At 52.1% G+C, this 27,924-nt stretch overlaps 1 protein-coding gene across 3 annotated transcripts in view; it reads right to left on the bottom strand.

The window, feature by feature from the left end:
• Positions 1–2,409: 2,409 nt before the first annotated feature.
• The window catches only part of CREB3L1 (cAMP responsive element binding protein 3 like 1), a 43,788-nt gene continuing 18,273 nt past the window's right edge, over positions 2,410–27,924 (bottom strand). The window contains exons 2-12 of one of the 3 annotated variants that reach the window (XM_003815219.6): positions 23,673–23,901; positions 15,843–16,027; positions 13,773–13,851; positions 12,657–12,814; positions 11,366–11,515; positions 11,170–11,228; positions 10,921–10,989; positions 7,444–7,543; positions 6,342–6,468; positions 3,302–3,566; positions 2,410–3,121 (exon numbers count right to left, since the gene is read on the bottom strand). In XM_003815219.6, the coding sequence (XP_003815267.4) occupies positions 3,085–3,121; positions 3,302–3,566; positions 6,342–6,468; positions 7,444–7,543; positions 10,921–10,989; positions 11,170–11,228; positions 11,366–11,515; positions 12,657–12,814; positions 13,773–13,851; positions 15,843–16,027; positions 23,673–23,901 (1,458 nt within the window). In that variant the 3' untranslated portion in view covers positions 2,410–3,084. The remainder of the gene's footprint in view (positions 3,122–3,301; positions 3,567–6,341; positions 6,469–7,443; positions 7,544–10,920; positions 10,990–11,169; positions 11,229–11,365; positions 11,516–12,656; positions 12,815–13,772; positions 13,852–15,842; positions 16,028–23,672; positions 23,902–27,924) is intronic. The other 2 variants (XM_063608420.1, XM_063608419.1) reach the window with 2 other exon arrangements.

The following is a 27,924-nucleotide window of genomic DNA, read 5'->3' as shown; positions in this document are numbered from 1 at the left end:
TCTGGGTGAGGTACTCTTCTGTGTGCCTTCCTAGCCCCGCTTGTGAGGCCCTCTGTAGCACATGGTATCAATATTGGCTTTTTTCTTTTCTTTCTTTTCTTTCTTTCTTTCTTTTTTTTTTTTTTCAGACAGAGTCTTCTGTGTCACCCAGGCTGGAGTGCAGTGGCGCAATCTTGGCTTACTGCAACCTCCACCTCCTGGGTTCAAGCAATTTTCCCTGCCTCAGGAGTAGCTGGGATTACAGGCATCTGACACCACGCCCGGCTAATTTCTATATTTTAGTGGAGACAGGGTTTTGCCATGTTGGCCAGGCTGGAACTCATAACCTCAGGTGATCCACCCACCTCGGCCTCCCAGGGTGCTTGGGATTACAGGCGTGAGCCACTGCACCCGGTCCCGACATTGCCTCTTAATGCACAGCTGGTGCTTCTTGGAGCTCACTAGTTCTGGGCCCTGTTCTGAGCACTTTAGATGACTTACCTCCTTGAGTCCCCAATACAGCCTTGTTTTACAAATGAAGAAATGGGGGCTCAGAGAGATTCCGGTTACAGAGTGTCTTACTTATGTCCTATGTTGCCTAGCAAATCACTACCACCTGGCAGCTTCAGACAACACACATTCCCTATCTCTGTGTCCATGGCTCACAGTCTGGGTATGGCTTAACAGGGTCCTTCCCTCTGGGTGTCACCAGGCTGCAGCCAGGTATTGTCTAGGCTATGTTTGCATCTGGAGCTTGGGGTCATCTTCCAAGCGTGTTCAGGTTGTTGGCAGAATTTGGTCCTTGCTGCTGTGGCACTGGGACCCTCGGCTCCTAGAAACCGCCCCTCCCCTCACAGCATGGCTTTCTGCCCCATGGCCAGCAGGAGGTGCTCTCTCTATTTAGGAAGGCCCAGTCCCTTCCTTCGTGGCTTTCACCTGATTAAGCCAGGCCCACCCAGGATCATCTACCTTTTTATTATTTATTTATTTTTTTGAGACAGAGTTTTGCTCTGTCACCCAGGTTGGAGTGCAGTGGCATGATCTCGGCTCACTGCAACCTCCACCTCCCAGGTTCAAGCAATTCTCCTACCTCAGCCTCCCTAGTAGCTGGGATTTTAGGTGTGCACTACAATGCCCACCTAATTTTTGTATTTCTACAAAGAGATGGGGTTTCACCATATTGGCCAGGCTGGTCTGGAACTCCTGACCTCAAGTGATCTGCCCACTTCGGCCTCCCAAAATTCTGGGATTACAGGCATGAGCCACTGCGTGCCCGGCCTCATCTCCCTTTTTAATGAACTCAAAATCATCCGATTTGGGATCTTAATTACATCTGCAAAATCTCTTAACTGTTTCCAGAAAAGATCATCTAATTATGAGCGTGGTGGTCTCTCATCTTCGCAGGTCCCCTCCATGTTCTAGGGGAAGGATTCAACAGGGTGTGTACACCAGTGGATGGGAATCTTGGAGGCTATATTAGAATTCTACCTGCCACACACAGCTAGCAAGTGGCAGCTCCAATACTCAAATGCAGCTCTTCTGACTTAGAAGTCTATGCCTTCAATCCAGCTGAGGCAAAGGATACAAGAACTAAGAAACTGGCAGGTCTTAGGAGGACCAAACTGGGTATAGTATGTGAAGTGCCTAGCACAGTGCCTGGACCACAGTGGAGGCTCCATTCTTGCAGTGGCCATCCCCAAAGGCCAAGATGGTGGCTTTGATACTCTGTCTTGATCCTTGGAGCAGCCCTGAGGTGAGTGAATTGCAGCAGATTCTTTGGCTGTTTGGTTTGAATTCTGCACCTGGCTAGAAGAGAAAGCCCAATAGAAATGCCTTCTTGGCCAGGTGCAGTGGCTGACGCCTGTAATCCCAGCACTTTGGGAGGCTGAGGTGGAAGATTGCTTAAGCCCGGGATTTTGAAACCACAGTGAGTTATGATTGCACCACTGGACTCCAACTTGGGCAACAGAGCGAGATCTTGTCATTCATTCATGTACACATACATACATACATGGGGTTCTCCTTAAATAGGCAGATAAAAAACATTTATCTAAACTATCTTCCTAATCCTCAAATAAAAGCATACACATATAAAAGCTATAAATAAAGCCCAAAGACAGAAGAGGAAATAACAAATCAGTCAACAAAATATTGGAAAATAAAAAGTGAACAGGCTGGGCATGGTGGCTCACGCCTGTAATCCCAGCACTTTGGGAGGCCATGGTGGGCAGACTGAGCCCAGGAGTCTGAGACCAGCCTGGGCAACATAGCGAGACCCTACCTCTACAAAAAAAAAAAAAAAAAGCCTTCTCATACTCCTATACCCCCACACCCCCTGCCAGAACATAAAATCAACCTACCCTGGTTGTTCCCCTGCCCTTTGGTTCTACTTTCCCTCCCCTCCAATGAAGAAAGGCACAAAGTCAGGAGTTGATGCTGCATCTTTTTTTTTTTTTTTTAGTTTTGCTTTCTTAAAGCATGTGCTGAGCTGATGAAGAGAGCAGTTTGGCAATTAAAAAGGCCCAGCGGCTTGGGCAGCAGCAGGGGGGTGCCAGGTGAGGGTCGGGGAGTCCCTCTTTCCTGGGCCAGGGAGCAGCAAAGCCCGCACTAACTTCATAAAATATAAAACAAGGGAGGGGCGAAGGGAAGAGGGAGATTTGTAAAATACAATATCTTAGGGGATTGGCAATAATAAAAAATAAGGTTCATTATTTACAAACAATTTCTGTTCTTGGTCTCTGTACAGTGGGGGTGGGGTAAGGGGTGTCTGTGAGTGGGGTGCGTTGATGTGTCTGTTTGGGTGCAGGTGTGGGGGCAGGGAGGCAGTGGTCGTGTTGGGCATATGAGAGAGGAGGTGGGGTACCCAGTGAGTGGTTTGTCTGAGAAGGACGGATGGATGTTGGTGGGAAGGAGAATGAGAACAGAGTGGTCGGCCCAAGGGAAGAGTCCAAATGTCAGGGGCAAGGAAGGGCTGGGAAGTGGAGCCTTTTCTCCTGGAATGGGAAGCTCCAGGAGGCAGGGGCATGAGGCGGATCCGGGTTAGTGAGCAAGAACTCCTCTTCTGGGTGCCAGGGGTCCGTCCTATGTCCTGGGTCTTGGCATGGCCTAGGAGAGTTTGATGGTGGTGTTGGGGCCCAGATCCCTGGAGAGAGAAGAGAGGCCAGCGATGACTGTCCAGCAGGAACCCTCTTACCCTCTGCAAGCTGGATCTAGACCAAGTAGGGATGGGGCCTTGGGAGGGTGTGGCCAATGTGGGGACCAACGGTGGGCAGGAGGCAGGTGGAGCCTGAGACCTCAGGAGGGAAAGGGGCCACCCACCCACCTGTCGTGGAACCACTCCTTGGAGTGGGAGAAGTCGGGGCTGGTGCCGTTTCCACCGTCTTTAGGCCAGGCCTCACTCAGGTACTTGGTGGTCTCGTGGGTGCTGTCCAGGTGATCATGCTGCAGGTGGTCCCGGGGCCCCTGCTCTGCCGGCCCCCCGGGGTTGATTTCCCAGCCATCTGGGGGCTCCATGGGCAGCAGGGTGCTGCGGCCATCTTCCCATGAGCCTGCCCCGTCATCGTAGAATAGGAGGCTTCGGGAGGGCACTGGAGAGGGAGTGTAGGATGAGCGGTGTGCCCAAGATTCCCTCAACATCCTGGCCACATTCATGGCCTAGTGGTTAAGGACGCAGGCCCTGGATCTGAGTCCCAGCTCTGACACTTCCTGGATGTGTGACCTCAGATAAGCCACACACTTTGCTTTAAACTTTCTGAGCCTCAGTGTGCTCATCTGTAAAATAGGGATACTAGGACCAACCTCATGTAAATGAGAGGTTTAAATGAGGTAATACAGGGGAAGTGATTGAAACTGTGTTCAGGAAATACTCAGAAAAGTCACCTCTTCCTAGCAGAGGGTACTGAGTTTGGGCATCTGGGAGCTGTGTTCTAACCTCCACCACTTACTTGCTCTATCTTCTTTTTTTTTTTTTTGAGACAGAGTCTTGCTCTGTCGCCCAGGCTGGAGCGCAATGGCAGGATCTTGACTCCCTGCAATCTCCGCCTCCTGAGCTCAAGCAACTCTCCTGCCTCAGCCTCCCGAGTAGCTGGGACTACAGGTGTGTGCCACCATACCTGGCTACTTTTTGTATTTTTAGTAGAGACGGGGTTTCACCATGTTGGCCAGGCTGATCTTGAACTCCTGGGCCTCAAGTGATCCTCCCATCTTGGCCTCCCAAAGTGCTGAGATTACCGGAGTGAGTTACCGCACCCGGCCAGTCCACCACTTACTTTCTGTGAGACCTGGAATAAGTCTCTTCCCCATTCTAGATCCTAATTTGCCCTTCAGAGAAGGAAAACAAACATTTGTTGGACACCCATCATTTGTTAGGCATTATCCAAGGCCCATAGACCTAAGTAGAGTGGTTAAAATCTTAGAGAAACTCTAGGGAATGAGGTTTCTTTAGCCCCGCTTCCCAGAGGAGGCAGCTGAAGTTCCAGGCACTCAGGGAAATTGTCCTCCCTGAAGGGAGGATGCGAACCCAGGTCTGCCTGGCCCTGGGATCTGCTGCCCCTCCGGCTCTGCAGCCATGACCTCATAGTCTGTGTGAACAGAGGTCCCTGGAACTGCGCAATGCGCCAGCTCTGCAAACTAGCCTGCTCCAAAGCCATCTGCCTGCTGGGATGTGTCTTCCTCTCCGCCCAGCCCAGGTCCTGGGCCTAAAACCCACTGCCTTCCCTCCAAGGGGCTCATTCATTCCCTCCTCTCACTGTGGCTTTATCCATCAACCCCAGCTCTCTTTCCACTCCTTTTTCTCCAGTGGCTTCTGTGGCCTTGGAAAAGCAGACACATGGCTCTCCAGACCTTGCATCGCTGCTGCCCACCCGCCTTTAGTGACCACCCCGTTCTCTCCTCCTCAGCCTGCACATGTCCGGGGAGGAGCTTTCACTCTCCCTGTCTCTACTTCCTCTTTCCCTAACCCTCCCCACACCAGCTTCCTCCCCTCAAGGCCCTCAACGTCTAGCTCATCCTCCCTGCTATATCCCTCCTTCTTGAAACTCACTCCTTAATCTTCCCTCCTCTGACCTCCCATCTGTTTCCTCTTCCTCCTCCTGTCCTGCCAGACACGTGGTTCTTGGTAAGTGACTGACTGGTAAGTGATGAGGGACACCCAGGAAGTTCCTCTGTGGGTCCACCTGAAGGATTCTCTGCCTCTGAAATCCACACTCTTCTTTGCTGGGCCCTACCCTGGTTCTCCCTTTGCCAGCTACTGTGATGTAGCTATTCTCTCCTCCGTGAGCTCTAAGAGACTGAGTGTGCTCATTTCATAAGCACAGACACTGTGCTATTTCATGCACTGTCTCACAGCCATGGCTCAGTAAGTGCAAAATTGCCACTCCCATTTTCTAGATGAAGAAATGAAAGCTTAAGACACATGCCCCTGGTCACACAGCAGGTGGCAGTGCTAGTTACGATGGACTTGACATCCCCATGCTCCTAACCACTGTACGTTTACTATCCCCCTTGGAAACAGTAGATATCTGAACCCACACCACCGCTACCCTTCTTCTGTCCATGGTAGACATTATCAGTGGATCATGACACTCCCTCCTGTCAATTCTGAATGGTGCCTCAGAATCCTTCTTTTTTTTTTGAGATGGAGTCTCACTCTGTCACCCAGGCTGGACTGCAGTGGCGTGATCTTGGTTCACTGCAACTTCTGCCTCCCAGGTTCAAGTGATTCTCCTGTCTCACCCCTCTCAAGTAGCCGGGACTACAGGCACATGCCACCATGCCCAGATAAGTTTTGTATTTTTAGTAGAGACGAGGTTTCACCATGCTGGCCAGGCTGGCGTCGAACTCCTGACCTCAGGTGATCCACCGCCTCGGCCTCCCAAAGTGCTGGGATTACAGGCATGAGCCACTGCACCCGGCCCAGGGTCCTTCTTAACTCAGTGTTTCAGGCAGCTACCACCACCTTATTGGAAATGGCTTTTGAGCTGAAACTCACTTGCTGTCCCTATCATGAGATACTGATGGTGCCTAGCAGATGCCCCATAAGCACTGGCACCATAATGCATGGGGCCCAGGGCTGGAACATTCCTGTTATCCCCTAAACCCACCTCCTGCAAGCCACTCCTGAGCTCTCTGGGAGCTAGGCTGGGCATCGGGAGCTCTGTATTTTAGTCCCAATTCTATCACAAACACTGAGCAAAGCATAGACTCTCTTTGGGCCTCAGTTTCCCCATCTGGAAAATGAGGCAAAATGAGATAATGCCGACCCCACACTTGGCTTCTCTCTTATGTCTGGCTTCTGCCTGGACACTGGGGCTGGGGCAGGGCAGCCTCAGCCCAGGGAGCTGGCATGACAGGTGGGCACTCACTCTGGCTGGCCGCGTAGACGCTGTCTGCGGCCAGGGGGTCTTCCTTCACAGTCTGGGAGCCGGAGGAGAACTCGGGAAGGCAGGGCACGAGGGAGCCCAGCACCAGAACAAAGCACAAGGCTGCCACCTGGTAGCAAAGAGAGAGTGGCATCAGATCTGGGGTAAGGAGGGGCCACGGCCCTGACCACCCCACTCCTCCTCTCCCAAACCAATAGGCACAAAAGTCTTAGCGTTTTCCCAAGGAAGCAGCTGCTCCAGTCGACCACTCCCTCCTACATGTGGGGTCTCCTATCCTCTCTGGGGAAGGCAGGGACAGCCCAGGCCATCCCAGACCATTGTAGGGGGGTCGCCACAGGCAGTGCTAGAAGTAAGAGGGAAGTGGCCAATGTGGAGTCCCCTTATGGGGTAGAGGAATCAGGAAAGGAAGGAATAGGTGCAGGTGGGGCTTGGGGCTGGGACGAGGGAGGGGGACACACCGCCACATCACGTTCTCAGCAGGATTCTGAGGAGCCTGGCTAGCGGGAGGTGCTGAGAGCCAGGGAGCCCACACTACCCCTGCCCATAGCCTGGTTCTGCTGCCTGACAGCTCGAGGGTCTCGGAGGGCCGGGGCATGCTGAGCCAGGCGGCAAGAGACTGGCCATTTCCAGAAGAAGATAGAAGAGGGACTGGAAGAGGTCTGAAGCACACCCTGGGAGCCTTCCGGGTTTCCAGGGGTTTCCTCAGCCTTTTCACTGCCATCTGTTCCAGAAAGAACCATGTCCGTTCTTCCCTGAGTCTCCCCAAGCCCTTCCCTGCACAAGGCCTGTGGAAGCCGCCTCCTCAAGGAACCTGCCCAGCTGTCCCCTAGCTGGGGCCACTGGAGTCACCTACACATCTACACTGTGTTAACCAGTCGGGGACCGGTGTGAGGCAGAAGGCACCATGGGCTTGGAGAAGGAGGCTGGAGTCAGCTAGAACCAGCCCACCAGGCCCCGGGATGGTGTACCCTGGGACGCTGCCCATGATGTTACCGATCCTTAAAGCTCTGCCCAACCCTGGAAAAAGCCAGCCTTGGGAAGAACTCTCCTCCTGTGGGCCTGTGGTGGAGGGAGCCACACCTACCATGAGGCAGGTCCCAGTCTGGGTGGCGGCCATCTTGTAAGGTCTGGAGATCTTGTTGGTGACCAGAGTCTGGAGTTTCTGCAGCTGCTGGAGCAGGGTCCTGAGGAGGGCACAGCAGTCAGCTGGCAGGCTTTGACCCCGCAGGCATCTCTGCCTCCTGGAGCTCTCCTAGGGGGCTGGCTCCAGACTTGGCCTCCACGCCAGGTGCCCGTTTCAGTCAAGATAGGAAAGGTCACCTCCTGCGTGGCTCCTCTGCAGAGTGGCCTGGCACCTGGGGCCTGCCTCATGGTGACTGGCTGGGTCACCTTGTGGAAGCTCAGGCCTGCCCTGTGATGCTCCTGGCCAAGGGGGTTGGAGGAGGGAAGGCCTGCCCCCAGCTGCACTGATGCCAGCCTTCTTTTGCTTAACCGACACCTGCCACAGTTTCACTGACCTTCCCTCCCTGGCACCCCCAGCACCCTGAGCTGATAAGAAGGAGCTGTTTGGCACAGTGCCTGGTATGTAGTGAGTGTCTAGTAAATGGTAGCTATTGTTTTTGTTAGGTTTTTTGTTTTGTTTTGTTTTGTTTTGAGACAGAGTCTCGCTCTGTCACCCAGGCTGGAGTGCAGTGGTGCGTTTGCGACTCACTGCAACCTCCGCCTCCCAGGTTCAAATGATTCTCCTGCCTTAGCCTCCTGACTAGCTGAGACTACAGGCGTGCGCCACCACGCCGGCTAATTTTTGTATTTTTAGTAGAGACGGGGTTTTGCCAGGCTTGTCTGGAACTCCTGACCTCAGGTGATCCACCCGCTTCGGCCTCCCAAAGTGTTGGGATTACAGGCATGGGCCACCATGCCCAGCCATTTTTGTTTTATTGCTGTGTTTGCTTTTATCATGGCACTTTGTTTATTTATATATCTCCACATCAGTCTCCTTTATTAACTGTGGCCTCCCTGAGGGTGAGGACTGGGTCCCACTCAGCGTGGAATCTTCTGGGTGCATACAGAATGCGTTCAGCACAGGCTTGGTGGGCAAATGTTTCATCTCTCTCCACCCAAACGGGCACGTAGGGGTTGCAGTTCCCACAATGTACAGCAGGTGGCGAAATAACTACAAGGGCTTGGACCTACTTTGGGCCAGAAAGGAACCCCAGCCAGAGACAGAGGGGTGGGGTGGGGGGTCAGGTGGGATTCTCCAGGCCAATCAGGGAACAGAGGAGTGGCTGGATCCCGCTGGAGAAGCTGGGGGAGAAGGAAGGAAAGAAGGAAAAAGTCTTGTGTTGAGCACCTGCTGCATACCAAGGCTGTTGTCTAGGTTATTGTAATTAATCCCAGCAAATAATTATTAAAGACCTACCACAGGCTCATGGCTGGGCACTATCAGGAATTTGGAATGAAAATAATGGTGGGGTGTGGTGGCTCACGCCTGTAATTTCAGCACTTGTGGGAGGCTGAGGCAGGAGGATTACATGAAGTCAAGAGTTCAAGACCAGCCTGGCCAACATAGTGAAACCCTGTCTCTACTAAAAATACAAAAATTAGCCGGGTGTGGTGGTACACGTCTGTAATCCCAGCTATTTGGGAGGCTGAGGCATGAGAATTGCTTGAACCCAAGAGGCGGAGGTTGCAGTGAGCCGAGATTGTGCCACTGCACTCCAGCCTGGGCGACAGAGCAACACTGTGTCTCAAAAAAAAAAAAAAAAAAGTAAATAAAAATAAAAAAGTAAAAATAATGAAAGAAGGCCAGGTGCAGTGGATCACACCTATAATCCCAGCACTTTGGGAGCCAAAGCAGGAGGTATGCTTGAGTCCAGGAGCTGGAGACCAGCCTGGGCAACACAGCAAGACCACGTCTCTACAAAATACTTAAAATTAGCCAGGGGTGGTGGTGTGCGCCTGTGGTCCTAGCTACTTAGGAGGTTGAGGGGGGAGAATCAGGAGTTTGAGGCTGCAGTGAGCTATGATCACCCCACTACGCTCCAGCATGGGCAACAGAGTGAGACCCTATCTCAAGAAAATAAATAAATAAAAATAATGAAAGAAGAATAAAAGCTAACATGAATTGCACATTCCTAAATGCCAAGCATCAGGCTGGATCCTTTATTCGCAGGATCTTATTAATACCCTCACATCAATCCTATGAGATAATGTTTCTTTTCTTTTCTTTTTTTTTTTTTTTTTGAGACAGAGTCTCACTCTGCCACCCAGGCTGGAGTACGGTGCACCATCTCAGCTCACTGTAACCTCTGCCTCCCGGGTTCCAGTGATTCTTTTCCCTCAACCTCCTGAGTAGCTGGGATTACAGGCATGCACCACCACACCCGGCTAATTTTTGTATTTTTAGTAGAGATGGGGGTTTCACCATGTTGGCCAGGCTGGTCTCGAACTCTTGGCCTCAAGTGATTTGCCCGCCTCCGCCTCCCAAAATGCTGGGATTACAGGCGTAAGCCACTGTACCTGGCCCTATGAGATAATGTTTCTATCATCCCCATTTAGACGAAGAAACAGGGGCCCAGAGATATTTAACGATTTCTCCAGAGTCACAAAAATGGCAGAGCAGCGTAAGAACCCAGAGCTGTGACTTGACGTGGCTGCTACCTGCCAGGCACTGTCCTGCTGTCTCTATACTCCTGTTTCTCAAATTTCATAGTACATGTGAATCACCCAAGGACCTTGTGAATGTGCAGTTTTTAGCTCAGTAAGTCTGGAGAGAGTTCTGAAATTCTGCATTTTTTTTTTTTGAGACAGAGTCTGGCCCAGGCTGGAGTGCAGTGGCACAGTGTCAGCTCACTGCAACTGCCGCCTCTCGGATTCAAGTGATTCTTCTCCCTCAGCCTCCCGAGTAGCTGGGATTACAGGCGCCCACCACCACGCCCAGCTAATTTTCTATTTTTAGTAGAGATGGGGTTTCACCATGTTGGTCAGTCTGGTCTCGAACTCCTAACCTCAAATGATCCACCCCCCTCATCCTCCCAAAGTGCTGAGATTACAAGCGTGAGCCACCATGCCCAGCCTGCATTTCTAACAAGCTCCTAGGTGATGCTGATGTTGCCTGTCTGGGGCAGGTGGCTTTGAGTAACAAGGATTTACACCAGTGGTTCTCAAACTTGAGGGTGCAACCTAATTACGTGGAGGGCTTATTAAAACACAGGGCGCTGGGCCCTACCCCTGGAGCTTCTGATTCAGTAGACCTGGCATGGGGCCCGAGAATAAGCATTTCTAATAATTCCCAGGGATTGTTGCTGGTCTGAGGACCACACTTTGAAAACATCTGCTCACTTAAGCAACTCCCCAGCCCTGCCAGGTGTAGGTGAGGAAAAATGGGAACACAGAGAGGGGCAGGATGTAAGTGGCCCAAGGCTGCAGGGTGTGTTTCTGGGGTCCCTGTCATCCTAAACTTAGTTCTCTCTCCTCTCCCCTGTCTCCCAGAGCTATGCAGAGCCAGGCACGGGTTGCAGAGGGGCAGGGAGCCAGGTTGGATGCAGGAGGCACTACCCACCTGTTGGCATTCTCCAGGGTCTCCACCTTCTTCCACAGTTCATTGTTCTCAGATGTAAATGTCTCCACCCTGTAGGGGCCAAGCAGGCACAGGCTCAGGGGCAGCCCCCAGACTCACAACAGCTCCTCGGCCCAGCCCACCACCATCACACTCCCTGTGCCCCCTGCCTCTGCTGCCCCATGAGGGAGGGCCTAGGGGAGGGCAGGTCAGGCAAGGGAGTGGATTGCCCACCCCTCCCAAGCCCCTTACTTCTTTTCTAGACACTCCACATACTCCTTCTTCTTACGACGGCTCTCCTGGGCCGAGATCTAGAGGGGGAGGCCCGAAAACAAGGGTTAGCACTGCCACATATTCACTTCCTGGGCCCCCCAATTTCAGAGCTGGTATGCCAGGGGAGCCCACCCACCAAGGAAGCCCTCTGAAGCCCCAGGGTGGCAGGCTTTACCTTGTTCTTGATTTTCCTCCGGACTCTCTTCAAGGCCTTCTCCTCGGCTTTGGTGAGGGGGAGTTTTGTGGGGATGGGGTAGCCCTCAGCAATCAGGGTCCGCTTCTCCTCCTCTGTCAGGAGCAGTGGCCCTGATGTCCCCTGTAATTTCTATAGGAAGTATGATGTGGTAGTTAGGAGCCAGGCAGCCCTGGGTTCAAATTCAAGCTCTGCCATGTGCTATCTATATGACCTGGGCAAGGCACACAATGCTCTGTGCCTCAGTTTCCTCATCTGGAAAGGGAGTGGATCTGGGTGAAATTCAGTAACATGTGTCAGGTGCCAGGGCCGTGCTGAGAGCTCAGGTGTTAGGCTCTTAGTGCATTGTTCGGGAGGGCTTCCTGGATCCCATCCCTGAGACTGCACCCTCAAAGCTTACTTGTCCAGGGTGCCCCAAACAGCATCTCCCTCAGACCCTTCCCTACAATCTTGGCTTGGGAGACTCCACACCCATCCCAGGGCTCAGGGCCTAGCTCCATGTTTCCTGGGGATTCTGGACCATCTGGGCGCTGCCCCTCACACAGCGCTCCTTGGAGGCAGCCTGGGTCATCCCCTGGAGGTCAGGAATGTCAAGTTCTAGTCCTGGCTCTGCAATAGTCTCCTGTTCACCATGAGGCAGGGCGAAAGGATTTGAATTCCCGACCAGATGCGGTGGCTCACGCCGGTAATCCCAGCCCTTTGGGAGGCTGAAGTGGGCAGATCAAGAGGTCAAGAGATTGAGACCAGCTTGGCCAACATGGTGAAATGCTGTCTCTACTAAAAGTACATAAATTAGCTGGGTGGTCGTGTGCACCTGTAATACCAGCTACTTGGGAGGCTGAGGCAGGAGAATCACTTGAACCCTGGAGATGGAGGTTGCAGTGAGCCGAGATCGTGCCACTGCACTCCAGGCGACAGAGCGAGACTCCATCTCAAAAAAAAAAAAAAAAAAAAAAAAAAAAAAAGCCAGACACGGTGGCAAGTGCCTGTAATCTCAGCTACTTGGGAGGCTGAGACAGGAGAATTGCTTGAACCTGGGAGGCAGATGTTTCAGTGAGCTGAGATTGAGCCACTGCACTCCAGCCTGGGCAACAGAGCAAGACTAAAAAATAAAAGGATTCGAACTCCCATCTGCCAGGTAAGCATCCCTCTGAATTCTGATGAGGGTGGGGATCAGTCTTGGGGCTCCCCAAACCCTCCTGACTGGCCAGTGTGCTCAGGTGGATGTATTCAATTCCTCATTTCTGGGATCAGCCCACCCCCAGCTCCTTACGTGAGGGGCAGTGAGGAGTGGGGAGGTGGAGATGGCCGTGGAGGAGCGCGCCATGGGCCTGACAGGGCTGGAGGGGGGCAGAGAGCGGGGACTCTGGGAGCCGTCGCTGTCACTGCCATGGCTGCTGGGGGGCGTCGGAGGCATCTGCACCAGGTCCTCTGGGGAGAGCAGGGGAAACCGGGTTAGCAACGTTGCACATCAGCTCCACTTGGACATCATGAGTTCAGCTGAGCATGGGCTTGCACCAGCCCTGACATTGTGGGACACGGACTGCCAGGCGCTTGGTCTCAGCTATGACATCAGAAGCCCCTCTGCAGGGTCAGAAAGACAGTTGACATCTGGGTAGCCAATTCCTGGGTGCTGCCTCATCTGACACCACAGAGGCCCAGCTCCTTTACAGCTCGCCCTTGGCATAGACATCATAGGAGCTGAATTCGTGGGAGGTCCTCTGCGACCTCTGACTTCACAGGGTTCAGGGCCTTAAGCTCAGCAACTCCAGAAGATCACTAAGCTCTAGCTCAGCAACCCCAGAAGGTGACTGGGGCCTCTCTCTCATAGGGTCAGGCTGGGCAAGCAGGAGCGATGGCAGCAGTAGATTGGGCAAGAAGAGGACTGGACGAAGGCTGGGTGCAGTGGCTCATGCCTGTAATCACAGCACTTTGGGAGGCTGAAGCAGGTGGATCCCCTGAGTCAGAGTTCAAGACCAGCCTGACCAATATGGCCAAACCCCGTCTCTACTAAAAAATACAAAAATTAGCCATGCGTGGTGGTGGGCACCTGTAATCCCAGGTACTTAGGAGGCTGAGACAGGAGAATTGCTTGAACCTGGGATGGGGAGGTTGCAGTGAGCTGAGATCGTGCCATGGTACTCCAGCCTGGGCGACAGAGTGAGACTCCATCTCAAAAAACAAACAAACAAACAAACAAAAAACAAAAACGAAGAGGACTAGACGAAGAGTGGGCATGGATGGAGGGACAGTGGGTAGGGCAGGGTGGAGAGGATATTCTGGGTGGGGGAAGGTTGTCAAGAGATAGGGATGGGCTGAACCAAGGAAGTGGGGATGCTATCTGCCTATAACTGGAGGGGAAAAGAGCCCTTCCCCTGGACACACCTACCCGGTGTCACTTTGAGGAACTGGTTCACCTCCAGAGGCTCTGCTTTGATCACTGGCAGCTGAGTCATCTCTCCTGGGGCCTGAGGAACAGACAAGCCCAGCTCCATTAGCTGCCCCTGGGTCTGTCCCCACCATGCCATCTACCCACCTCCTCCCTAAAGCTGGTTGCCTGCCCTGCACAGTTGGGGAAGTGGCTGGGCTTGGAGTTCTGGGCACAGCTGCAAGGGAACAGAGGCAAGCTCTTGAGCTTAAAGAAGCCAAGTCACACCTAAGAGAAAGGATTGCTGGCCAAGCAGTGTAGCTCAGACCTTAAGCTCAGAGAAGGTGAGCCTCTGAGTGTGGGGCCACCTTCCACACCAACTGTGAAGGCCACACAGGCTTTGGTATGTGGGTTGCCATGAGAATAAAACAAGAGGTAATGTCTGGAACAGTGTAGCTGTTCAGTGGCTGGTAGCAGTAGTACAGAAGGAGGCATTAATTGGCTGGGGGCTCCGAGGATGCTCCCTGAGAAGTCAAAGTCTGAAATGAGTCCCGGGGTATAAATAGAAGTAGAATCCAGACAAAGAAGTTGGAGGCAATGAGAGCTCCTAATGGGTTGAAGTAAGGGCCTGATAGAATCAGATGGACATTTTTAACAAACATGCATTTCTCTTTATTTCTATTCTGACTTGTTGTTCCAGAAAGGACTTCAAGAGCATGCATGGCTTTGTACACGTGACTACCAACATGCAAGTAAGTGGTGCTCTGTCTGAGGAAGGCATGATGTTGGGGGCTGGATTGCAGGCCCTGGGCTGCAGCCCCAGAGAGATCATGATATTGTGGGTGGGACGCAGAATCCAGAATGTAGGCTGATGAGTAAGAATCCCAGAAGGTTCAAGTTGGCAGGGACCTTGGAGATTCCTTGGTCTACATCCCAGCTCAGCCCTCGAGTGACAGAGAGGGGACTGCGGTGCAGAGAGCTCACTGTTGACAATGCCAGCTCCTGTGCCTTCCACTAGGGGTTATGACCTCACTCACGTGGGCTTCAGGGTCTGGCAGGCCGAATTTGGAAGGCATGTCAGTTGCTTCTAACTGCATGATTTTGGGCAAATTACTTAACCCCTTGAGCCTCGGTTTCCCTTTCTGAAGTCTCCTCTTCCCTGGCTGCTGCTGCTGTCACTCCATCCCTTCCTGCTTTGGCAAGGCCTGAGGAGTCTCAGAGCCAGTCTTGGAGATGGTCTCAAAAGATCCTGCATATTTGCCGCTGACCCTTGATCCCACGGGTCTGTGGTGGGGCAGGGAGGGGCTGACCTTTCTTGCCTTCAGCCACGTACAGTTAGAGCAAGTGAGCCGTGTGGCCAGCAGGGGGCAGGGCCAGCCATGCTCCCATCTAGGGATTTTAAGATGCTGCTCATACTGTGGAATCCCAGGGCTAGAAGCACCTTAGGGGGTTCATGAGCCCCTTTTACAGAGAAGGAGGATGTGCAACATGCCCAGAACACAAAGGAGGCACCGAGTTGGGACTCAGGCAGGACCTCGGCTAGGAGCCAGGGGTCTGGGGTTCACATTCCCAGAGGGGTCTTGGGTTTATGGCTGAATGCTGTCATCTACACATTCGTGGAGGAGGGAGTTCAGCCTGAGAGTGTGGGTTAAAAATATTAATCTCATAAATGTAAACAATTGGAATATAGCACACTTTTTTTTGTAATTTCCTTTTTGGTCTTTTTTTCTTTTTTAAAAATACTGAAGGTTTGAGAAAAGTCAGTGGCCTGGGCTGTCTCCACCTCTGAGACCCTGGACTGGGCTCCTGATGCCAGCCCTGCCTGGAGCCCTGCAAGCTGTCTTTTTCTGCACAGACGAGAGCCTCAGTTACTCCAAGGGGGCTGTGGCTTGTGCCCGTTGTGGTATGGTGAGGGGGCAGCCAGGGGGGTAGGCGGAGGCCTGGGCTGGGCGGGGGCTTCCCACCCTCAGCCCTGAGGCTCATGTCTTCCTGTTCACAGAGCCCCAGGGCACAGGGCTTTGGGCACCTCTTCCCACAGACCCACCAGCCCTCCTCCCTCCCTCAGCCCCTACAAACAGTTCCCAGGCTCACCTGGTGGGGGATGGGCAGCCTGGACAAGGGGCTGAGGCCCAGCAGCGGGGTGGTGGCCATGGCGGCCGCGGCAGCCATGGCCGAGGGGGCAGCCAGAGGGTCCACGGGCAGCTCCGGGCTCTGCTCCTGCTTCACCATGATGGAGCACAGTTTGTGTCCCAGCGCCCATGCTCCATGCTCTGCATCTAGGGGAAGGGGAAAGGCTCAGGGGACTCTAGGGCAGAGGTCTCAGCCCCCTGCCTGCGCCCTGGGAGCTACCCTAGGCTGAACTGAAGAGAGCTGTTAGGGTAGACCAGGGGGCAGGCAGGAAAGAGGGTGGTTGTGAGGTGAGGAGGAGTTGTCTGGGGCCAGAAGAGGTGAGGACATCCTCTTCATTCAGCAGCTTACAGAATGAGCTTGGGCACCAGATTCACACTCCTCTTGATTGGCTGTGTGTGTGACCTTAGGCTAGTTGCTTAACCTCTCTGAGCCTGAGCTTCTTCATCTGCAAAATGGGGAAAGGAACAGGACGTACCTAATAGAGAAGTTCTGAGGCTTAAGTAGTATAATGTACATAAGACCCTTAACACTGTGAGTGTTAATACTTAACACTGGTGAGAAGTAAATGTTCAGGCTGGGCGCCGTGGCTCACTCCTGTAATCCCAGCACTTTGGGAAGTCAAGACAGGCAGATCGCTTGAGCCCAGGAGTTCGTGACCAGCCTGGGAAACATGGCGAAATCCCATCTCTACAAAAAATACACACACACAAAATTAGCTAGGTGTGGTGGTGTGTGTCTATAATCCCAGCTACTCAGGAGGCTGAGGTGGGAGAATCACTTGAGCGGCCAGGTGCAGTGGCTCATGCCTGTACTCCAGTTCTTTGACAGGCCAAGCAGGTGGATCGCTTGAGTCCAGGAGATTGAGACCAGCCTGGACAACATGGTGAAAGCCTGTCTCTACTAAAAATACAAAAATTAGCCAGTTGTGGCGGCACGTGCCTGTAGTCCCAGCTACTCAGGAGGCTGAGGCAGGCAGGAGAATCACTTGAACCCGGGAGGCAGAGGTTGCAGTGGGCTGAGATCGCACCACTGCACTCCAGCCTGGGCAAGAGTGAGACTCTGTCTAAAAACAAAAAAAAAAAAGAGAGAGAATTGCTTGGGAGGAGGAGGTTGCAGTGAGCCAAGATTGTGCTACTGCACTCCAGCCTAGACAGACAGAGTGAGACCCTGTCTTGAAAAAAAAAAAAGAGTAAGTGTTCAATAAATACAAGCCAGTGTTAATACAACTACTGTTATTTAGTAAACATTTACTGTGCACTGTGCTAGATGCTGGGGATATAGCAAGACTCACAAGCAGTTTAGCGTAGTTGGAATGCAAAGGGGAGTGGAAGATGGGGTCAGAGAGGCCAGTGGGGGTGGCTTGGCCTTGGAGGCTGGGTTAGTTCGGAGATGTGACTTTATCCTAAAGCAAATGGGGAGCCGCTGAAGAGTTTTGTATGTGCTCAATTTTTTTTTTTTTTTAATTGAGACAGGATCTCACTCATTCGCCCAGGCTGGAGTGCAGTGGTGCCATAATGAGTCACTGCAGTCTTGACCTTCCTGGCTCAATTTGTTCTCCGGCCACAGCCTCCTAAGTAGCTGGGACTACAGGCGCATGCCACCATGCCCAGCTAATTTTTGTATTTTTTTGTAGAGATGTTGCCCAGGCTGGTCTCGAACTCCTGAACTCAAGTGATCCACCCACCTCGGCCTCCTGAAGTGCTGGGATTACAGGCATGAGCTATTGCACCTGGCCCAAATTTGCAATTTTAAGGAAGATTATGGCTGGGTGAGGTAGCTCACGCCTATAATCCCAGCTTTGGGAGGCTGAGGCAGGAGGATCGCTTGAGCCCAAGAGTTCAAGGCTGCAGTGAACTATGATCAGACCACTGCACTCCAGCTGGGTGACAGAGCGAGACCCTATCTCTAAAATTAAATCAATTAAAAAAAATGGCCTGGCGCGGTGGCTCACGTCTGTAATCCCAACACTTTGGGAGGCTAAGACGGGCGGATCATGAGGTCAGGAGATCGAGACTATCCTGGCTAACATGGTGAAACACCGTCTCTACTAAAAATACAAAAAATTAGCTGGGCATGGTGGTGGGCGCCTGTAGTCCCAGCTACTCGGGACGCTGAGGCAGGAGAATGGCATGAACCCGGGAGGCGGAACTTGCAGTGAGCCGAGATTGCGCCACTGCACTCCAGCCTGGGCGACAGAGCGAGACTCCGTCTTAAAAAAAAAAATATATATATATATATATATATACATATATATACACACACACACACATATATATACACACACATATATATACACACACACATATATATACACACATATATACACACATATATATGTATATATATACATATATACACACACACATATATGTATGTGTGTATATATACATATATATATATATATATATATAAAAGATCACTCTGCCCTCGTGTGGGGACTAGACTGGCTGCAGGCAAGATGGAGGCAGGGAGAACTGCAGGAAGTGTTGAAATCGGCCAGGAGAGAGAGAAGGGGAGGCCTGAGCAAAGGCAGTGGCAGTTGTGATGGAGAGGAGGGAACAGATTTAGAAGAAAGCATCCACAGGACCCAGTGACTGGGGGTATGAGGCGGGTGGAGGAGGCGGCGGTGGGGAGCAGTGGGGAGCAGTGAGAGGTGAGGCTTAGATTTCCTGAGGGAAGAACCCACCTCCTGCCCACCTAGTGGGCCTCCTGGTTTCACCTGGGCAATAGGGCTGGCAGGCATCACCCCTTTTCCTGATGGGTGCCCACAGTCTTCCACTCTAAGTCAGCCCTGTTCATGGTGGCCACACTGCCTGGTAGCCATTGAAGCAGCGGGTAAGACAGGGGAGAGGGGAGGGGAGCCAACATTCAAGGCAGGGCTGGAGGGGACTCTGGACTTTGGGGCCTGCTGTGGTCGGGGAGAGGCAGTAGTGGCTGATTGACCACCTTGGAGGCCAGGCCGCACCCTGTTGGGAGCCTGAGTGCCCCAGCTCTGGGCCACAGGCTGCCCATGGGCTCCAGGAATACCCACAATCTTCCCAAATTACAGGGCCTGGCCACCGGCCTCCGGGAAGCTGCCCCCTGCAAAGGGCCCACAGACAAATTGCTTTAAAAATAGACGTGGGAGCCGGGTGTGGTGGCTCACGCCTGTAATCTCAGCAATTTGGGAGGCTGAGGCGGGAGGATCGCTTAAGGCCAGGAGGTTGAGGCCAGGAGGTGGGCCAAGATCGCAACACCGTACTCTAGCCTGGGTGACAGAGTAAGACTCTGTCACCCTGCCCGCCCCCCAAAAAAATTAATAATTAAAAAAAGACTTAGGGTGGCTAAGGAGTTGCTGGGCTGACCTAAGAGGGGTGGATGTCCCTGCCTTCATGGGGTTTGGGGGGAGGTACAAAGATTTGTCTTTGCCCCTAGGGAATCTCAAAGACTATCAGACGCAGCTCACACTTCTTGCGCTGAGCACAGCTCTAAGCCCTTGACACACATGAGCTTCTATTTTTTTTTTCTTTGAGATGGAGTTTCGCTCTTGTTGCCCAGGCTAGAGTGCAATGGTGCGATCTCAGTTCACCGCAACCTCTGCCTCCCGGGTTCACCGATTCTACTGCCTCAGCCTCTCGAGTAGCTGGGATAACAGGCATGTGCCACCACTCCTGGCTAATTTTGTATTTTTAGTAGAGACGGGGTTTCTCCATGTTGGTTAGGCTGGCCTTGAACTCCTGACCTCAGGTGATCTGCCCTCCTCAGCCTACCGAAGTGCTGGGATTACAGGCGTGAGTCACACGCCCGGGCAAATGAGCTTCTTTACTCCTCCCAACAACTCTCTGGGGGCAGGCACCATTGTTCTCACCATTTAACAAGTGAGAAAATTAAGAAATTCACTCAAGACCAGGTCCTTTAGAGGGAAAGAGGAATAAGATAAGAACACTGTTCATTGTTACAAGCACCCATAGTGTTTCTGTTTTATTTTTTTTCTTTTTGAGACATGGTCTTGCTCTGTCGCCTAGGCTGGAGTGCAGTGGTGACATCATAGCTCACTGCAGCCTTGACCTCCGGGGCTTAAGATATCCTCCTGCCTCAGGCTCTTAGGTAGCTGGGACTACAGGCATGTGCCACCATGCCTGGCTAATTTTTTAATTTTTAATTTTGTGGAGAAGGTGTTTTGCTATGTTGCCCAGGCTGGTCTCAAACTCCTGAGCTCACGCAATCCTCCTGCCTCGGCCTCCCAAAGTGCCAGGATTATAGGTGTGACTCAGCATGCCTGGCCCACCCATAGTATTCATAGGACTTTTATGTGCACAATGAAAATAGTCACTAATTATTATTATTTATATTCATTTTTGAGACAGAGTCTCACTCTGTCATCCAGGCTGGAGCATAGTAGCATGATTTCGGCTCACTGCAACCTTCGCTTCCTGGGTTCAAGCGATTCTCCTGCTTCAGCCTCCTGAGTAACTGGGATTACAGGCACACACCTCCACTCCCAACTAATTTTTGTATTTTTAGTAGAGACAGGATTTCACCTGTTGGCCAGGCTGGTCTTGAACTCCTGGGCTCAAGCAATCCTACTGCCTCGGCTTCCCAAAGTGCTGGGATTACAGGCCTGAGCCACTGCACTTGGCTGCTGCTAATTATTGATGTATATATTATGTGCTGGGCACTTAGCAGGGTATTTTGTATATATATATTTTTAAGCCTGACCAGAACTCTCAAGGCGTATATTATTTTCATTTTATCATTGAGGAAACAGAGGCCTAGAGAGGTTAAGTAACTTGTCCAAGATCACCCAGTGGCTGGTGGAGACATGGGGATGCACACCAATGCCCTTGTGGGTCCCAACCAAATAGCCCTGGCTGCGCTTCTTGACTGGCAAATGTGGTGGTGGCAAGGGTTTGCGGTTGAGAATCAGGGTGTGCTATTATGTCTCTGTTCTGCATTTTACTGTGGGCGTGACCTAGACAACTGAGCTTTTGTGAAGTCTCAGTTTTCTTTTTTATTTTTTTTTGAGACAGAATCTCGCTTTGTCACCTCCGCTGGAGTGCAGTGGTGCAATCTCAGCTCCCTGCAACCTCCGCCTCCCGGGTTCAAGCAGTTCTCCTGCCTCAGCCTCCCGAGTAGCTGAGATTACAGGCGCCTGCCACCACACCCAGCTAATTTTTTTTGTATTTTTAGTAGAGACGGGGTTTCACCATGTTGGTCGGGCAGGTTTCGAACTCCTGACCTCGTGATCTGCCCGCCTTGGCCTCCCAAAGTGCTGGGATTACAGGCGTGAACCACTGCACCCAGCCAAGTCTGTTTTCTTATCGGTCACGTGGGGATTATGATAAAAGTGATTCCAACCTCACCTGTCAGTCATGAGAAATAAATGTGATAATTAACATGAAGGCAATCTGTAGACTGGAGAGTACTATAGAAATGTTTATTGTTATTTGCATTTGTAGATATAGATACTAAGGATTACAGAGGTTAAGCAACATGTCTGTGATCACGCAGCCAAAAGCGACAGAGCCAGGACCACCTGTATTTGAGGAAATGCCCGAAGGGACCATTTCTAAGTGGGGCACAATGTGGGTCTTGAGTGCTGATTACCTGAGTGGAAGAACTCAGGGTGCTCTTTGCTTTAAAGGATGGAGTTAGGGGGAGAGGAGAGCTTTAGAGAATGCTACCTTCAGGAATAAAAGAAGGAATCTCTCTCAAGTAGCGCCTCAGAGGACAACATAGTATGAGGAGGCAGTGAGGTTCTAGAGTCTTGGTAACTTGTCTACAGCTTATTATTATTATTATTATTTGAGACGGAGTCTCGCTCTGTTGCCCAGGCTGGAATGCAGTGACGCAATCTCAGCTCACTGCAAGCTCCGCCTCCCAGGTTCACGCCATTCTCCTGCCTTAGCCTCCTGAGTAGCTTGGACTACAGGCACCCGCCACCATGCCCGGCTAATTTATTTTTTATTTTTAGTAGAGATGGGGTTTCACTCTGTTAGCCAGGATAGTATTATTATTATTTTTGAGACAGAGTCTCACTCTGTCACCCAGGCTGGAGTGCAGTGGCTTGATCTCGACTCACTGCAACCTCTGCCTCCTGTGTTCAAGTGATTCTCCTGTCTCATCCTCCAGAGTAGCTGGGATTACAGGTGCCCACCACCACGCCCGGCTAATTTTTCTATTTTTAGTAGAGACGGGGTTTCACCATGTTGACCAGGCTGGTCTCGAACTCCTGACCTCAAATGATCCGCCCACCTCAGCCTCCTAAAGTGCTGGGATTATAGGCGTGAGCCACAGCACCCGGTCTATTTTTTTTTTTTTGAGACGGAGTCTCACTCTGTTGCCCAGGCTGGATTACAATGGCGCAATCTTGGCTCACTGCAGCCTCCGCCTCCCAGGTTCAAGTGATTCTCCTGCCTCAGCCTTCCAAGTACCTGGGATTACAGGCAGCATGTAATGGAGGCATCATGTGATGGAGGGCATCATGCTGGGCTAATTGTTGTATTTTTGTAGAGACGGGGTTTTATCACATTCGCCAGGCTGGTCTTCGTCTCCTCACCTCAGGTGATCCACCCGCATCAGCCTCCCAGAGTGCTGGGATTACAGGCATGAGCAACTGCACCCAGCCAGTTATTATTTTTGAGATGGAGTCCCACTCTGTTGCCCAGGTTGGAATGCAGTGGTGCGATCTCAGCTCACTACACCTTCTCCACCCGGGTTCAAGCAGTTCTTGTGCCTCAGTCTCCTAAGTAGCTGGGATTACAGGAGCGCACCACCACGCCTGGCTAATTTTTGTATTTTTTTTTTTTGAGACGGAGTTTCGCTCTTGTCACCCAGGCTGGAGTGCAATGGCTCACGGCAACCTCCGCCTCCTGGGTTCAAGCGATTCTCCTGCCTTAGCCTCCCGAGTAGCTGGGATTACAGGCACCCACCACCGCGCCCAGGTAGTTGGTTTTTTTTTTTTTTTTTTGAGATGGAGTCTCGCTCTGTCGCCCAGGCTGGAGTGCAGTGGCGCAATCTTGGCTCACTGCAAGCTCCGCCTCCCGGGTTCACGCCATTCTCCTGCCTCAGCTTCCCAAGTAGCTGGGACTACAGGCGCCCGCCACCACCCCCGGCTAATTTTTTATATTTTTAGTAGAGATGGGGTTTCACTGTGTTAGCCAGGATGGTCTCGATCTCCTGACCTAGTGATCCGCCTGCCTCGGCCTCCCAGAGTGTTGGGATTACAGGCGTGAGCCACTGCGCCCGGCCCTGTATTTTTTTTTTTAGTAGAGACGGGGTTTCACCATGTGTTGGCCAGGCTGGTCTCGAACTCCTGACCTCGGGTGATCCACCTGCCTTGGCCTCCCAATGTGCAGGGATTACAAGCGTGAGCCACCACACCCGGCCCCACAGTTATTATTGAATTACCCCCACTGTCTCCTCTAAGTCAGCGGTTTGCAAATCTGAGTGTGCATCAGAATCACCTGGAAGGCTGGGCCCTACCCACAGGGTTGTGATTCAGCAGGTTGGGGGTGGAACCCGAGAATCTGCATGTCTAGCAGATTCCCAGGTGATGCTGCTGGTCTGGGAACCACACTTTGTAAACCACTGACTTAAGTCAGCAAAAAACCCTTTTGAGAAGTGCTCCTCTGGCTTTGAGCTGAGGGAGAACAGAAAGGCAGGGAGGAGCACCTCCTAAGGGGTTTGTGGTGGCTCCTCTTGGAGCCTCTGGGAGTCTCAGGCTGCAGGCACACTCTTTTGTCACCCCAGAGCTTCCTCCCTCCTGGGCCTCCTGGGCCTGTGCTGTCCCCAGTTTCTTCCACCTCTTACCTTGGGTGGTGTCCTCCATCTTGATGGGCACAAGGGGGCTCTGGGGCGCTGAGTCGCCGCTCAGGGAGTAGCTGTGCTCCGCCTGGATGCCTGGCGTAGGGGAGTCCAGTTCCATGTCCAATAGAGGGCTCTTCTCATCCAGCACAGGGTCATCAAAGAAGCTGCTGAACAGGTCATTGGAGAAGTCCTCCATGTTCTCCGTGAAGTGGTCCAGGTGCTCAGGAAAGTGCTAGGGAAGGAGGAGGTGAGGGGAAGAGGGAATTCAGCTTTGCTTGGGAAGGGGGTGCAGGTGCTACTGTGGTGGTGCAGCACCCCACCATGGCCACCACTGTCCCTGCAACCTCCCATTACTGTGCCCATTCCCATTAATATCAGCAACATCACCAATCTCCCCGCTACCAACATTGCAACACCAACTCTCATCATTTCCATCATGACCGTTACCACTGTCATCCCATTCTCTCTACCACCAGCTCCACCCTCACCATTGTTATCTGCAAGGGTGAGCTGAGGATGGGATCAAAAACTCCCTGGACCAGGCAACAGGACACTGGGCTCTGTGACCTTTGTCAAATCACTTAAACTGCGTGAGTCAGTTTCTCAGTCCTTCTTACTTCCTTCATAGGCTGATGTGAAGACAAAGTAAAAGAACAACCGTGTGTCTACGCCAACAAGTTTGTTTTCCAAAGGCAATATTAGTGAATTTTGTATGATCTTTTGCTGGAATGTGGGAAGGGAGTGATGCAGGGCAGTGGGATTCTTGAGGCCTCCAGTCTCCTCAGCAGCACAGTGTCCATCTGTCCTCAAGACTTCGGGGTCTCTCTCCTTTCCCAAGCCATCCTTTACACGGAGAGGTTAGGCTCCGGAGCCCTACTATTTAGGTTCGAATGGTGGCCTCCATTCTTCTAGCTATGACTCAGTGCTGTTTAAACTGTGGGTGGTGACTCATTAATGGGTTGTGAAATCAATTTAGTGGGTCACGACCAGAATTTAAGTAAAAATAAAACAGAAAAAAAAAAGTAGAAAATATCAGAGTGCACAGCACACAGTGGAGTTAAATACCTGGCAATTAAAAAAAATCACAGTTATGTGTGTGTGTGTGAACGCACATGTGTGTACTTGGTAATGATGTAAAATATATTTCTTAGAAACAAAAAAGTCTGAAAAACCTTGGTCTCCATGATCTTGGGAAGGTCAATTAACCTCTCTGTTTCATTTCGTCCTCTGAACAGCTGGTAATATTAATAGTTCCTACCTTCCAAGATTGTCATGAGGATTAAACAAGTTAATCCACGTACAGGCCTTATAACAGTCCCTGGCACATAGTAATTACTCAATAAACGTTGCCTCTTATTGTTAGTAAAGCACTCCAGTGGCTGACATATGGTAGGTTCTTGTACATTATTTTTCTCTCTCTAAAGAATTATAAATGTGTAAAGAAATGTTTCTTTCTCTCTCTTTCTGTCTTGCTTGTGAGAGTCTCACTCTGTCACCCAGGCTGGAGTGCAGTGGCATGATTTTGGCTCACTGCAACCTCCATCTCCCAGGTTCAAGTGATTTGCATGCCTCAGCCTCCCAAGCAGCCGGGACTGCAGGTGCGCACCACCACGCCCAGCTAATTTTTTTGTATTTTCAGTAAAGATGGGGTTTCATCATGTTGGCTAGGCTGGTCTCAAACTCCTGGCCTCAAGTGATCTGTCCGCCTCGGCCTTCCAAAGTGCTGGGATTACAGGTGTAGGCCACCGTGCCTGTCCAATAAATGTTTCTATTGTTTGTTCCTTATTTATTGAACGAATGAATTTGCTGGTGGGTCAGAAGAGATGGGGGATGGGGGGCTGCCTTAGGTCCTGAAGCCCTACCTGCTGAGTGGTTAAAGGCTTGTGTCAGGGGATTCCTTCAAGGTGTGGAGTTGTTGGCCCTTTCTGGCCTGGAATATTGGGAGCCTGTCCCAATCTGGAAGGTAATGAGCAGAGAAGCCTTCTGTATGAGCATAAGGTTCAGGGCCACATGAGTCTGTCTGCATGGAGTAGGAGATGAACACGAGCCCTGGAGTCACATAGACGCGCTTTTGACTCCTAGCTCCACCACTTGCTAAGTTGCTTAACTTCCCCGTGCCTCAGTTTCCTTATCCATAAGGGAAAAATAATAGTTCCTACCTCATAGTGTTGCCATGAGGATCTAAAATTTTGTTAGATTAGTACTCACCTCATAGGAGTATGAGGGTAAAATGAGTAAATACTGTACATATAAAACACAGAACAGTGCCTGCTACAGAGTGAATGCTCGATCATTGTTAGTTATCGTCATCATGAAAACTGCAGCCCCTAAACTCTGTCCCCGAGCTGAGCTTGGAACCAATGGTGGGAGTTGTGGGGGGAATGTTTGGCCTTTCCCTCCAAACAAAGCCTGATGAGATAATCCAGGACAAAATGAGCTCAGAAGCCCCATTGGCAGGGGTACTCTCCCACTTCCCAGTTTGCCAGCAATCAATCATCATCCTACACTTCTGTTGTGCTTTTAACCCAAAGTGCTCTCCTATGCATTATTTCATTTAATCTTCACAATTATCCAACGAGACAAGACAAATGCATATTGGCATTTGACAGAGAGAGAAACTGAGGCCAAGGGAGCTAATACAGCAGGGAGGTGCCCACCATCCCTCACTGTCCAGTCTTTTACAACTGCAGCAGACCCTCCCCGGTCCGGTAATTGCCCTGAAGCAGGGTTTGCACCCTGTTCACCTGCTGCCTTCCAGCACCTGGCTCATGATACTGGTGGAGGGACAGGGCCTTAGAACCCAGATGGCAATGCCATCAGCATACCAATTGTCCATCAATACCTGGAGTGAGGCAGTACCAGGAGGTCAGAGCTGAATGAGTTTCTAAGAATCACTGTGATCCCAGACAGAGGCCATTTACAGGGTATAACCACCCCCCAACCACCCAGCCAGCCACAGCCAGGGCCGCGCTGGCTACACCCTCCGCAGAGCCCGGACCTGCCGGCTGGGGGCGCTTCCGCCAGTTCTCTCCCTTAGGGTCTCTCAAAGGCCTGGTGTTGGGCCCAGTGGGAGGGGGCTGTGAGCAGAGGGAGCCGGTGAGTCAGCCGCTAAGGTATTTCTCCAGCAGCTGCTTCTCAGGCGATAAGGGTTTGCCAAGCCCCTTCCTGGGGCCTGGGAGAGGAAAGATGCTTCCTCGGATCTGGGCTGGACTCCCTGAAGGCCTTGGCTCAGGCAGATGACCCAGGTTCTTCCCAGAGACCCTTTTAGGGTGCCCACAGGAAACTGCTTAGAGAGCTCAGCTGGCCCCATTGTGTGAGCAGCCCCCACCCCACCTGCTAGAAACAGCAGCCAAAACCCAGCAGGATGGAGCTTCCAGAGCAGCGGGAGCCAAGTGGAAGGGGAGGGCGGCCAAGGGGCAGGCGAGGTGGGGGTGGAGGACACTCCGACGCCCAGGTCCTCTTTGCGCCGGGCTTCTTCAGGTGCTGGGTGGACGGCGGGCGCGTCCCATCATCCCTAGGCCCACCTCGCCCTCCTGGGAGCACTGCCATCAGGGACTCCCCTAGAGCGCTCTGCGGCCCTAGTTCCGTCTGATGCCTGGCCTCTCATGGCGGCTAAGGTAGGGTTGGTTTCTATCACCAAGTTAGAGGCAGAAGGGACGGGAGAAAGCTCCCCGACGGTCCCCTGCCCCTCGTTCCCCCCCTCCTATTTCTTAGTAGAGAAAACTCCAGTCCAGAGAGGGAAACACAGCTACCCAGGACGCACAGTGAGCGAGCTGGTGATGTCCGGGGCTGCAAAGTGAGCTGGTGAAGTCCAGGGCTGCCCTGGCGTGTGCGGGACCTTCTGGTCCTCTCACTCCTTCCACCGCATCCACTTGGCCCCATCCCTGGAAAGCCCATTTTGGAGACCTCAGACCTCCTCCGCTCCAGCACGCCCCCTTGTCCCCTCTACCCCCAACCACACCCAGCCCTCCCTCCACTTCACACACAAAAGTTCAGGTTTAGATTGTCCGATGGAAATTGGGGAGCAAGAGGAAGGGGTCGGTGGCCAGGAGTCCACGAACTTCAGGGGAGCCATGTGTCAACGCTCTGAGGGCGACAGGGTTCTGCAGGGGGTGAGCGTCCTACAGGGGTGCCTTTCCAGGCAACGGGGGTGGGAAGCCGGAGAAGGAAATATTATGATTTGTTTCCCTCCTCGTTAAAGACTTTTTCCTATAGTCGTGCCAATAAAAGCTCCTTCTCGGCTGTCACGCGCAGC

Source organism: Pan paniscus, chromosome 9, assembly GCF_029289425.2.
Source record: "Pan paniscus chromosome 9, NHGRI_mPanPan1-v2.0_pri, whole genome shotgun sequence".
NCBI classification, from domain to species: domain Eukaryota; kingdom Metazoa; phylum Chordata; class Mammalia; order Primates; family Hominidae; genus Pan; species Pan paniscus.
This window is presented reverse-complemented; position numbering and strand designations above follow the sequence as displayed.